General features: G+C 38.0%; 1 protein-coding gene across 1 annotated transcript in view; it reads right to left on the bottom strand.

The window, feature by feature from the left end:
• The window catches only part of LOC128455317 (xenotropic and polytropic retrovirus receptor 1 homolog), an 89,838-nt gene extending 87,396 nt beyond the window's left edge, over window positions 1-2,442 (bottom strand). Inside the window, exon 1 of the mRNA XM_053439026.1 lies at window positions 2,048-2,442. Coding sequence (XP_053295001.1) covers window positions 2,048-2,116 — 69 coding nt within the window. The 5' untranslated portion in view covers window positions 2,117-2,442. The remainder of the gene's footprint in view (window positions 1-2,047) is intronic.
• Window positions 2,443-13,268: the final 10,826 nt, after the last annotated feature.

Here is a 13,268-nt window from a genome sequence, read left to right as displayed (position 1 = left end):
TGTTATTTTAAATATCAGTATCGGTATCGGCCAAGAATTTCCATATCGGTGCATCCCTAATTATTTGTTTAAACTTTTAAAGAAATCAAAGCTTTCTGTGCAAACCCTGTAACAATCAACACTCTAAAAGGATGGCGGCTTGTCCGCCGTCTTGAGGGAAGATCAAATATAACATCCGTTTTCACCCCAGTAATTAATAATCCTGCTTTTCCCCCAGGTTCTTCGGACCCTGGTTTTCGACAATGGTCTAATAAGAATATTAAATCCCTCAGTGACCTATTGTCAGATGATAAGCTTATGTCATTTGAACAGCTTACTAACAAATACAAATTGTCCAAACAAGATTTCTTTCGCTTTTTGCAAATACAGCATTATATCACTCATAGCACAACCCTTATTGATCACCCTGAAATATCTGCTGTTGAGAGGATTCTGTTTCATCAACAATTGAAAGTGTCTCTGAGCTCATTTTACCATGTACTTAATGGTTTTCTACTACTGGTGCGGAGGGGGTCAGAGGTGTGTGGGAGAGGGAGTTGTCTGTGACCATAGATGAAGACAAGTGGGATACCATTTGGTCTTTTGCAAAAAAGATTTAATTTTGCACTCGGACAAAAACAATACAACTTAAGATTTTACACAGATTACATATTTCCCCTCACCGCAGGCATTTCTTCAACCGCTCTCTCTCCCCTCCTTGTCTCAAGTGTAAAACTGATGTGGGAACTTTAACTCATTGTTTCTGGTCTTGTCATAAACTTCAAAGATATTGGGTTGAAGCTATAAGTGAAACAGAGAGAATTTTTCCTATTAATATAGGAATGGACCCCATATCCCTGATTCTAGGTCTCCCAGGTGACTCTTTGAAAACAGCAGTCAACAAAAGATTGTATAATATTTTAACGTTTGCAGCTAGGAACAATATTATTTTGCAGTGGGTCAGTGACAAGGTCCCTTCTGTCTGTGGTTGGCGCAAAAGAATTTTTGAACTGATCCCTTTAGAATATCTTACTAACGTCATACATCACAGTGTAGATCAGTTCTACAGAGTGTTGCGCCCATTTTTGGACTATATCGGTCCAGACCTTTCCTCCACCCTATTAAAGGGACTGCTGTGGACTTGAACGACATTTGGGTACTGTGAGATTCACCACCTCTTGTATCATGCCATATGTTCATCCCTCATGGGTAGAGCGTGGCCTTAGAGCTGGTGTTCTGCAACAAGAAGGTTGCTGGTTCGAATCCCACTCTTTCCCATCTGCATGCCTAAGTGTCCTTGGCAAGATACTGAACCCCTAAAATGGCCCCTCAGAAATGTTGTGTACTAAAAATGTAAGTCGCTTTGGACAAAAGCGTCAGCTAAATGACATGTAATGTAAGAGCTGTCATGTAAATTTTTCTGTTGATTTGTTTTGTAGACACTGTTTGTTTGTTGAATGGAAACAAAAAACTGCAATAAAAACAATGAAGAAAAAAAAAAACTTTATGATGATGTTTTCCTACACTTGACATCTATTGCACTTGTCCCTCGGAGAGGGATCCCTCACATGTGGCTCTCTCTGAGGTTTCCACGTATTTTTACCCTGTTAAAAGGGTTTGATGTCTCACCATGTTAAAGCCCAATGAGACAAATTGTTATTTGTGAATATGGGCTATACAAATAAAATTTGATTGATTGATTGATTACCTTTTGTCTGGTAAACGCATGGGGGGGGGGGGGGGGGGGGGGGGGAACACAGGACTCTGCAGGCCCCTGCTGGATGTAACCGAATTCGCACCTGCAGAGCCAAAACACAAACCTAGCTAACACCGTGTTAGCTAACGCAGTAGTACAGGGCTAACTGCTGCTTGGTTTGCGGCCGTAACAATTGAATCAGCTCGTTTCGTCGTTATTAGAGCAGCGAAATACAAGGAAGTCACCGCCTAAACAAAATGCCTATATGATTCTGAACACAAATAACCGGTGAGAAAGTGGAAATCCACATCCTGTAGCTAGTCAGCTAGCTAGTAGCAATCAGAGAGCGGCTTTAACATGAAGCTAACTTACCTCATACTGTATGTACTGCTTCCTCCACTCCGGAGTGATGTGAGCAGAGAGATGCTCTGTGAATTTCATCTTGACTCTTGGCTGCACTCCTCTCTCCTGCCGTCACCGGGGCCAGGAGCTGGTGTTTCAGCTCAGCAGAGGACAGGCGCGTTTTATTTGACCGTGATGGTTCACCAGCGTTTACACACTAACTCCCATCTGAAGATTCCGTTTGTGCTGCTTAAGCTAGCGAGCTAGTGACACATATCTAAGTCGTTTCAAACACACTCATATCAAATGATCGAATGTAGCTTTAATCTGTCGCTCAAAGGCAGCGTTTAACGTCAGGTCTCAATGTGGACGCTAACTGGACGCCAACTGGATCTCTCTCTCTGTCTCTCTCTCTCTGTCTCTCTCTCTCTCTCTCTCTCTCTCTCTCTCTCTGTAGCCGCCTTCATGGCAGTTGGAAAGTTGGAAATACTAGAACCGGTCTAGATCGCACATGAACGCATAGTTATTATTATATTATATATTCTTGAGATAATGTATGTCACACTGTGAAGGATTGATAGAAATAAAAAACAAGAATGCCAACTCTTTTTAGCTGTAATCCTTAAACATTTTGGTGGTAATTTCATGTCTAAATTATTTTATGTCCCTGACAGTCAAACTAGATACAGCCAATGCACATCCTATTAATACCATTTTATTGCACCCAGTTGGAAGATGGGAGGCAATCCCTGACACCTGGTTCTGAAAAAAAGGCCCATATTTTACTTTTACTATGGCAAACATAGTATCATTATATATAAAAAGGTAAATGAAAAAAAAAATATCCCTAAATATTTCTTATATAAATGGAGGATTTGCCATGAAACAGGAGTACCAGGAGGATCTTTGGCAGTAAAATGTAACATTGGTTTATCCAGCTCCTAATGAGTCATGTTGACAAAAAAATATTATTTGGGTTCTGCCTCTGAACAAGGGCCTCTTAATAAATTTTCTCAGAATGCCTTTTGGTAACTGAATAATGTTTTACAAATCTGTCTCATAATACCATTGTGAATACAGTCCTCTTATTTATTTATTTACCTCAGAGTCGTTCACATTTGCTGTCAGTGTTAATCTAAAATACTGTATCTATACATTCTGTGGATAGAATCACATAGTAAATAGAAGGGGGAATTTTTGCAGAGAAATTCGACTTTTTAATGGACTACAGTTTGTATTTCAGAGGTGGTTGTTTTGGTCACAAACAGAGAAGCTCATGATTTAACCCTCTTATCACATGCATTAATTTCAGTAAATAATGGACATGTTAATGCTGCTGTGACTTGCTTTGATAAAATGGATCATAAAGACATATCACTGTTGCAATTTCAGTTATTTCAAATAGGGATATTGGTAATTAGAACAGCACTTCCTGGTGTTTATTTAATACATTGCATCCCAAGATTGATCTGTCTGTCAATGTTTCTGTACTGTAAGTTAACGACCTTGCACAATCATGGTGCATCCACAAAGTAGCGGCAGTCAAGGCTGAATACTAAAATTCTATATAAACTAAGATGGTTACTGTGTTAATTATCAAATATTCTAAACAATTATTGTGGATCACTGCAGTGTCCAGTCTTAATACTTACAAAACCCCATCAAAAAGAAATGTTCCTTGTTTCATTAAGTTACATTATAGTAAGTATTGTATGTATTGTATGTAAACATTAACAAATATTTAGGGTTAGGGATATATATAAATGTATATGTGTGTGTGTGTGTGTGTGTGTGTGTGTGTGTGTGTGTGTGTGTGTGTGTGTGTGTGTGTGTGTGTGTGTGTGTGTGAGTGTGTGTGTGTGTGTGTGTCTGTTTGTATGTGTATGTGTGTGTGTGAGATGAGTCACTGTTTGAGCCTCTTGTGCCACCCAGAGGTCATGTAACAAGCCCTTATCAGTTGTGTATGGCTCACATACACATAGGGTTTAACATGAAACAATTCGAGTTTCACTGTAGTATAAAACCCCTGTAATAGCTGATTATTATTTTGTTTGGATCCATTCATATTGCTTTTTAAGATCCAATATTATTCATGATTTTTATAACAAGCCAAACTAATTACAAGGTAGTCATAAATATCTGCTTTGTTACTAAATAAACTGTATTCACGCATCATCATAATAAATCAACATATTAATTGAATGAATACATACATGATGTTGTGATCTTTTGTCAAAATGTGTGTGAAAACAGAATCCTAGTGAAAATTATACATCATCAGTGTGTCTCTTAGTCATTCAGACACACATTAATGAAATCTGTTTATTCATTGTGTGGTGTATATTGTCTGGCATCACTGCATGCAGTCTTGCTAAATTGTTTCATCATTTAGTGTGTGAAGTTATCATTTAGTTTATTGCAGCTGCGGCTGCTCTCTGGGTTCTCTTGAGGACAATTGTTAATTGGCAAACACATGTATGGATTATTTTCAAGTCATTCCTCAACCTCACTGGCATTATTTGTATAGCATAATTTTATTTAGCTATAACAGCGAGTGATGCCTGTATTTTTATTCAAAAAGACAGATTAAACCCTTTCTAAATATTCCTGTCACCATCCCTCATTCCAAATCCATGCCAAACTTTTGAGGCTTATTTCTTGGCACATTTTCCATCCTCGACCAAGTTTGGGTATACAACCAAACAAATAAATAAACAAACTGATAGGTTTGAAAAAATAACCTCCTCGGGGGAGGCAACAATCAGTTGATAGTTTGCATAGCACATATTAAGAGATACTTATGATACATTTAAATTTAAGTTTCCATAGAGCTCTAAAATCAACCCCCTGAAACATACATACTGTCTTCTTTAACTTCATTCATCTCGTTACTTGGAAGATGATCTGGATTTCTCAATCCTAATGCTCTTAGTGTATGATAACTAATTAATTTTATATGCATAATGATACACAGGTTTAACCCATGTGCCTTCGTTTCTAAATTATATTATAACTAACAGAAGACTCACTGCAACTTCAGACTATAAAATGTACTGTGTTGGCTGCAGTTGCCTTATTTCAAAGTGTTTATTCTAATCAATGCTGCAAATACCCAGATCTTTGATATTCTCCATTACACGTGGCATCTTTTCCGCTTCTGTCCATCTTGGGAGAGGGATTGCTCACATGTGGCTTTATCTGAAGTTTCTATGTTCTTTTTACCCTGTTAAAAGGGTTTTTTAGTAGTTTTTCCTTACTCTTGTTGAGGGTTAAGAGAAATGGATGTCATACCTTGTTAAAGCCCTAAGAGAAAAATTGTGATTGTGAATATGGGCTATGCAAATAAAATTTGATTTGATTTGATTATCATTTTGTTTCATAAAATGCGATTAAAAATTTGAGCTCCAGTTAAATTTGAGCATGTAACTGGATCAATACAAATAAACATAGTATTGATTACATAATATTGTGTGTTTGTGTTTGGATGGAGCTGAGTGGATGAGTGTAAGCATGTGTATGTGCATACAACATAACTGTAAACATAACTTTATAGACAGGGCCTGAACACTGATTTAACACAGTGTATCAGATATGAGCTGCTGCCTGTGGAAACATCCAGAGAGGCAGCAGGATTAAATGTGAAGCAGTCATTAGTGAGGATTAACAGCCAGCCAGGGCTAGACTAGGTTGGCTCACCTTTTATAACAAGGCTGTTCAGATGTTAACTAGCTGTTGTCTGCAGTAAAAAGAAAAAAAGTTAATAGAGTATTTCCCAAGAATTTTCATTTTGTATTTTCATTGTGTGTGTAGGTTGCATTTTCATATTTACTTTTGATTTTCTATTATCTTCTTTTTATATTTGCAGATATTTTCTTTTTCTTTTAAGTCTGTTTCAAGGTTATTTAAATTAATTACCAACAGTCAGAAAAGTATGAAGATCCTTGTTGGGACCATTCTGTCTTTATTAATTTCCTTTTTTAGGATTCTATTCTATTCAGTGTGACTAATGCCCTTCAGCCAACAAAGAAAAAAGATTCTTGTAATATATCACAAAATGAATAAATTGCACAAATTGTCAAAGCACTGCAAAAATAAAAAATTCTATTAGCTTTGTTTATATATTAAAACTCAATTATTCAGCAATTCAGCGTATTACTACAAAACTTGCCAGGCAACTAATTTAAATAATAAAAGTCAAAGCAAGAATATCAGACTCTGAGATATTTTGCAAGCATGTTGTGCCTTTATTCCTCCTCATATTTCTGTATTAAAGGCATATAGACAGAATGGGGGCTTTGTTGTTCAAGCATTAAGGCGGCACTGGAGATAGCTACAGAGCCAGATCCATGTCCATGAAAAAGACCTGGAAAGACGTTGCGTTACACGTCATTCTTCGCTCCTCGGATTCCAGAACTTTGGTAGCTACTTATAAAATCACACTTTGGGGCAATACTCCAGCTTTGTTTGGTTCAGTATAAAATAGTCAGCAATATAGAGGTATACGTATTTAAAAGACACTATAAAAGCTTGTTTTTACATTTCCCAAAATGCAACACAAAAGCATCTTCTGTTTGAGTATGGTTGCCTAGTAAACTCTCATTTAGCCTTTGTGTACGCCGTACCCCTGATTTGTAATACAATATTTCAAGGTCCAGGTCTTCAGGTGCAAGGTGAGATAACCGTGATTACATAACTATGAAATCATCAGTGATATTTTCTCCATCACCTTCAGACACACGAGACATTACAGAACTTTTTCAAGACTCACGACTTCTCAAGATGAGTAGAACATAATATGATAAACACATAATAATATATTCAGGTCTTTTCACATATCCTTTGGTTGCTTTAACCAAATGATCTTCTTTAATCTCTGGTCTTCTTTAAGATCTCAAGAAACATCACTTGATTTATTTATCAGATAAAAACATAGAGTACAGTAAGGCATTTGGTAAATACATTGATAGCTGAGTTCAGAAACCATTAAAAAGTTAAATTAAGTAAAAATATTTAATCTTGAATGCGCGCTTATGACACCTTCCACCTGACCGATGGTGGAAGAAAATCTTAGATCTTTGACCAACTTGAAGTAGCACTATACAATGAAGTACTCTGTACAGAGGAGAAGTTCTTGCATTAAAAAAATAAAGGTTCGATAGTATTTACATTAAAGTATATTTTAAAGGGGACATATTATGCCCATTTTACCACAAGTTGATATGGTTCTTTGGGGTCTTAATGAAACGTCTGTAACATATTTTGGTCAAAATACCACAAGGATCATTTAAAACAGCACCCTTTTAACCCTGTCTACAACAGCCCTCCTCAGATTGACGTGTTTTGAGTGCCTGTTCCTTTGAAAGCTGACCCCCACGCGCAGTCACTCAAGCATGACGTTTCTGACTTAGAGGAACCATAACAAATCGCGGGATTGTTTTTTTCCAGAGTTTATGGGTCGGTAGACATGCCAGATACCCAAATTAACGTGTAGAAGCGCTACAAAAGTGGAATTTTCATAATATGTCTCCCTTTTAAGTAACACAATTAACGATGAAATATGTAATATTTCAGGTTATAATTTTTAAAACAATAATAACTAAGCATCACTGTGATGTTATGGTCGGAAAAGTTGTAATTTTAACAGTTTTATATTGATCCAATATTTATATTTCTACCTGTACTTCCTATTTATTTACATATTCCACTATGCACAATACTCTGCACTTTTACTGCCTTTTTTTGCACTTCTGGTTAGATGCTAAACTGCATTTCGTTGTATATGTACTTGTACTGTGCAATGACAATAAAGTTGAATCTAATCTAAACTAATCTAATCCCAAAAAAATAATTATAAATTATATATTGATCATGCATAAAAACATTTTTTTTCGGCATAGCAGAGCCTGGTAGAGTACAATACATTACATACTTATAACATTTCACAGAGAGGCATATCAACATGTGCAGCTTTTAGGGTATTCCTGCCATTCTGTAGCAGTGAGGCTCCTCACTTGGCATTCACCGCGTGCCTTAATTGACTGATTTTAAATCAAGAACAACTGTGAACACTTAGAGAGGGAGCCCAGAATGACAAACCGGGACAATAACCTTGAGGAAGAATGCGATAAGGTTAAACCTACTGTGCATCTATTGTGTTTCTACGTACTGTGTATTGCTCTGAATACCACTCATCTCTGTGGAATGTCCAAAAAAATAATTTATTCAGGCGTACAGCATGTATTTCTGAAATTCTATAGCACTGTCACAAGAATCTCATAGGCATCTAGGAAATTCTCTATAAATGACAAGAGACTTTTAAGAGAAAAGCTGTGACAAAATGACAAATTGTGTTCTCAAAAACACTTCCTGACTGATAATATGTGAAGGTTACACAAATACCTCCAGAACATTTCCTCTTTAATCTGTAATTTATGGCAGTCATAAACTGTTTATACCTTTGCACCCTAACACAGTCTGCTTTAGCAATGAAAATTATGCATACATCTCTCTTTATCACGACATGTCAAGGACACATCAAGCAGGCAGCCATTACAGACTGGAGCCCAGTCTGCAGGAGCTAAATGAGGCTAAAACCGGATTGTATGAAGCCCCATCAGAATGTCAGCAAATGGTAACCAGGGCATTTCAACCATTTTATAATGATGGATATGAGATTATTTATGAACCAAATTGTGGGGACGTTTTCTTTCAATGGAAATCTCCTCCTCTTCGCTTGTGCTAAATGGTGAGTGTTTTTCCTCATAAAACTGAACTACATGCACCGCAGTTTACCTCATTGTTTACTACAGACACATCGTCCCTGGTGGAATATTCCGTGAATAAAAAACGAATATATTCAGTTGCCACAAATTCTCGATAAACCGAATGTTGACAAGTCCAGGCAGACAAAATGTTCCTTCTGGGATATAATAATATCATGTCACCCCTCCCGGCATAAACTGAAGCTGATTATTGCAGTGTGTGGGCCGGGCTATGCAGCTATAACCCATATGCTCCACCAAGGCCTGAACCACCACATTCTGCCAAATAATAGGAATCCACAATATGTTCTATTCAATAGAAAGGAGCTAGGGGATATACATGAAAATATCAGTTTACAGTGGGAAGAATCCGTTTAATGCAGCATACATCAGGCTGTTCTGCGCACAAAGGCAACTTCTTATCGCAAAACAAGCTTTAAAATAACATGCAAGAATTTGCCTAAGTATGTTGAGCGTCGATATCTGCAGTGAAACATGGAGCTACTTGTCTTGTCCATGTTGCATGATCTCCTCAAGGATTCATCCCGAAGCCTTCACGCCTTCACATCCTTTCTCTCCTCTCCTCTCCTCTCCACATCCTGTCATCCTGGACAAAAAAAGCAGCACATGCCATACGGAAAAATAAAAAGCAGTCTCTTTGGGGTGAGGCTCAGTGTCGTATCAGTCTCCTCCTTCCAGAGCCTGGATGCTGAGGAGTGATCTTGGATTATTGTTTAAATTTTCGAGATAGATTTGTTAAATGAAATCAAAGTGTTTGGATTCATACTCCCGGACAGTGTGGATTACGCACAGAGGGCTGGGATGAGGCGAGTGAGGTCACAATTCAAACAGATTTTCTCTCTCTCTCATACAGTTGATGCTGCCATTTAGATCTGTCACTTTGCACTGTTTTAATATTATAAAGCAGTTTGGTTAAGAGGGACACAATGCAGTGTTCATTGATAAAACCATCACAACTATTAGTCAGAGATAAGCTGTAACAAAGAGCAACGCTGTGAAATGTAAAGAAACTAAATTTGCATCTACGATCACTGCTTGCATTGTTGGACTTGAGGTTTGCATTTCTTGGTTTGTGAGACACAGTTTTAGTTTCAGAGTTTGGTCATGACTGTAAATGGAGAAGATTCTCTCTGCTATGCTCTATTAGCACAATAAATTGTCAACCATGTCCTGCAAAGATAAAGCGCATTTGGCCCAGACAAAAAAGTAGTAAAACAAATGTTGACTGTCTAACTTTTACCTGCTCAAGGTGGACAAAGGCCCTTCCTCAGATAAGGTCAGAGTTTATAAGAAAGAGGAAGAAGGGTCTTTAACCACCTTGGATAAGAAAAACATAATGCATGTTGAAAAAACGTTTCTGTTGCAAATGAACACTGCGTTTTTACAAGTCCCCTTGTAGTTACAAACTGTACTTACTGTGAAATATATATATTTCTTCATGCATACAAACATGGGTGCACTTGATTCTTAAAATACACTTAACTAAACTACATTTAGAAAAGGTATAATTTGCAAACTAAAATATTTCTTAGAAATTGTTCCTTCTTCATTAGCCAAGCATTTTTTCTTTATTTTGTGGTTCAACCCAATATAAGAAAAGTTATTTTCCAAATTAAGAGGGACTTAACTTTCAAAGTATTAGAGATATATAAAGTTGCTGGTGCAACCAAATCCAGGAGGTTTGGAAACACAGCACATAATTTCCTGAAACAGCAAACTAACATTTTACAATATATGTACTGCTACTGTTACCTTTAGACGGATTAACTGTGTATTAACTGTTTATAACTGTCATATACTCATATCTTTATCACAACTTAATCTCACAAAAAGATAGCTTGTGCTTGCATACAGCACAGCTCCTTTGACAGCTTTATCTGCGACTATGATGTCCAGTAATCAATATTGCATTTCTATAAATTTGGCATGCTCATAAGAGACAGATATTTAAAGGTGACATATTATGCCCATTTTACCACAGTTGATATGGCTCCTTGGGCTCTTAATGATATGTCTGTAACATTTTTTGGTCAAAATACCACAAGGATAATTTAAAACAGCCCTCCCCATATTGAGGAGTGCCCCGCCCTGATGAGAGAGCAGCAGCTAGCCGCTGAGAGCTAGCTCGATTTGACCGTTCTCGACGTCTCAGTCCGGTTGTTGTCACGCCCTCGCTGTGCTGCGTTCAGGGCAACTCGGATATCCCGTCCTCCTGCCACATAGTGAACATGCATAGTTTTCATCGATGAAAAAATAATGTCATCGACGAAATTCTTAATGATCAATTCATCGATCGTCGATTGATTTTGCCCATCCCTAACATACACACATACACACACAGACACACAGACAACACACACAGACACAGACAAAGGGATCGTGGAGGGGCTACAGCTCTGGAGGCTAACACTGCTGCAACTTTTGCGGCGAAATGCACTTAAAACCCCGGGTATGAGTTTATTTTAAAGCGAGCGACGGAGGCGGCAATGAGCTGCTGGTGACAGAAGCTACGACTCGGGCTAGCCTCAGAGAGCATTGTTTCTCCACACCGGACCCGAAATGGGATCTTCCCCCCACCTCCCAGTCCGATGCTTCCCGGGTGGGGTGCCACATATCCCTGCAATACTGCTGTAAATACGTGCACAAGCAACCATTCCAGAAAGTGCAGTAACTTTAAACACAAACTAGCAGCAAGCTAGCGTTAGCTCCCCACAAACAACTGTTTTCTATTTATACCTGCAGCTTCTACCGGGGCGACACACACACACAGAAGCTATGCCATGTAGACTGACAGTGACGTCAATTCTGGTCGTAATCCCATTCGACGCACTCTAGCATATAGTTTCTGACATAGAGGAACCACAACGAATCGCGGGAGTTGTTTTTTCCAGAGTTTTTGGGACGGTAGACATGCCAGATACTCAAATTAACGTGTAGAAGCACTACAAAAGTGGAATTTTCATAATATGTCGCCTTTAAAATAATATGATCGTTGAATTGAATTGTTGCCAGGGTGTATGACACTTTGAATATCAACATTTTTTCTATTGATGCCATCATCCCCCTTTACTTTGTTATGAATTGGCTGCAACAGTGATGATTTATACATTTAAAAGCGAAACATTATTTTCAGACTGAAGACAGAGCCAGGTACAGGACAGAAACCAGGAGGTGGTTGGAATCAATGTGGTCTTCACAGACGCATTTGGACAATGGGAATTTGCCAAATGTGTCATGTCAGTATGAAAGGCAGCAGCAGTAACATAGAGACTCTGCTGTCCTGAAGGGACTTTATCAGATCACCTAAATTACATAGATTTTTCTGTCGAGGACATTTCAGCATAAAATGCTTTGTGAACTGATTCTGACTTCTGAGGGTGAAAGCAGTTTTTTGACAGCTGCAGTGCTTAATGCTGTGAGGTAAGTGCTATTACACATGGAGTCAGTCCAGCATTGACGGACGGGAGTGGCCTCAGGGATGGAGGATCGTGTTTCAGTGATGTTCCCTAATTTCAATATGACATGCTTCTTTTAAATTCCCCACACAGACTCAGGTAGATGACGTTAACTTTCTGGTCAAATGGAAACTTGTTTTACATCAATAAAAAGAGAATCAATAAAAAGTTATTTTGGCAGCATTGCTGGAGAAGAGTTGATTGGAAAGTTTAATGCAAATTTGACCACGTGCTTTTCTCTTCTTTCTTCTTCTTGTCCTTCCTTTTCATCCTTCATCTCCTTCATAGCCTATTTTTCATCTCCCCCTCTCCCATCATTCTCTCTTTGGTACCCATGTTATTAAAAAAATGATCTGTTAAACTGATAAGTGTCTCTTTCTAAACAAATGTTTGTTAATCTTTACTCAAGACACATTTTTTTGTATTTTGCTACTTCTCATTTCAGAATAAAATGTATTTTCTACTTCAAATTTTTTAGCAGCTATAATTCCCTGTTACTATTACATCTGTTATTTAACTTTCATGCACTGTTAGTTTGTCACTTCCTGTTTTATTTGTTTTTCACTCACTCTGTTCATGAACTCCAGCTTCACTCCCTCCCATTGTTCAGGTGGTTCACTGCCCTCACCTCACCCGCACCTCATCACCATCAATATACTGTATATACACACCTCCTCATACACCATGTGTGTACTAATCTCTCTCATTGTTTTCCTAGTGTTGCATCTGAGTGTATGACTTTTGCCTTGTCTCGGTTTTTTTAATTTTTTTGCCTGCTCCCTTTTGATTTGTCTGCTTGGATTATGGGACCTGAGTGTTGTCTGAGTGTTTTGTTTCGAGCATTGTTACAGTTACCTTTCACACTGAGGTGTTAAAAACATTATACTCCTATACTTTTTCACTCGCCCACTAATCACTTAACAACCACAGACATTCATCATGTGAGCCTTTGGAAGGTCCTACAGGTTGCATACCACCGGACTAAACTAATATGTGTGCATTATACATCAGTGT

This window comes from Pleuronectes platessa, chromosome 13 (genome assembly GCF_947347685.1).
Source record: "Pleuronectes platessa chromosome 13, fPlePla1.1, whole genome shotgun sequence".
NCBI classification, from domain to species: Eukaryota; Metazoa; Chordata; class Actinopteri; order Pleuronectiformes; family Pleuronectidae; genus Pleuronectes; species Pleuronectes platessa.
This window is presented reverse-complemented; position numbering and strand designations above follow the sequence as displayed.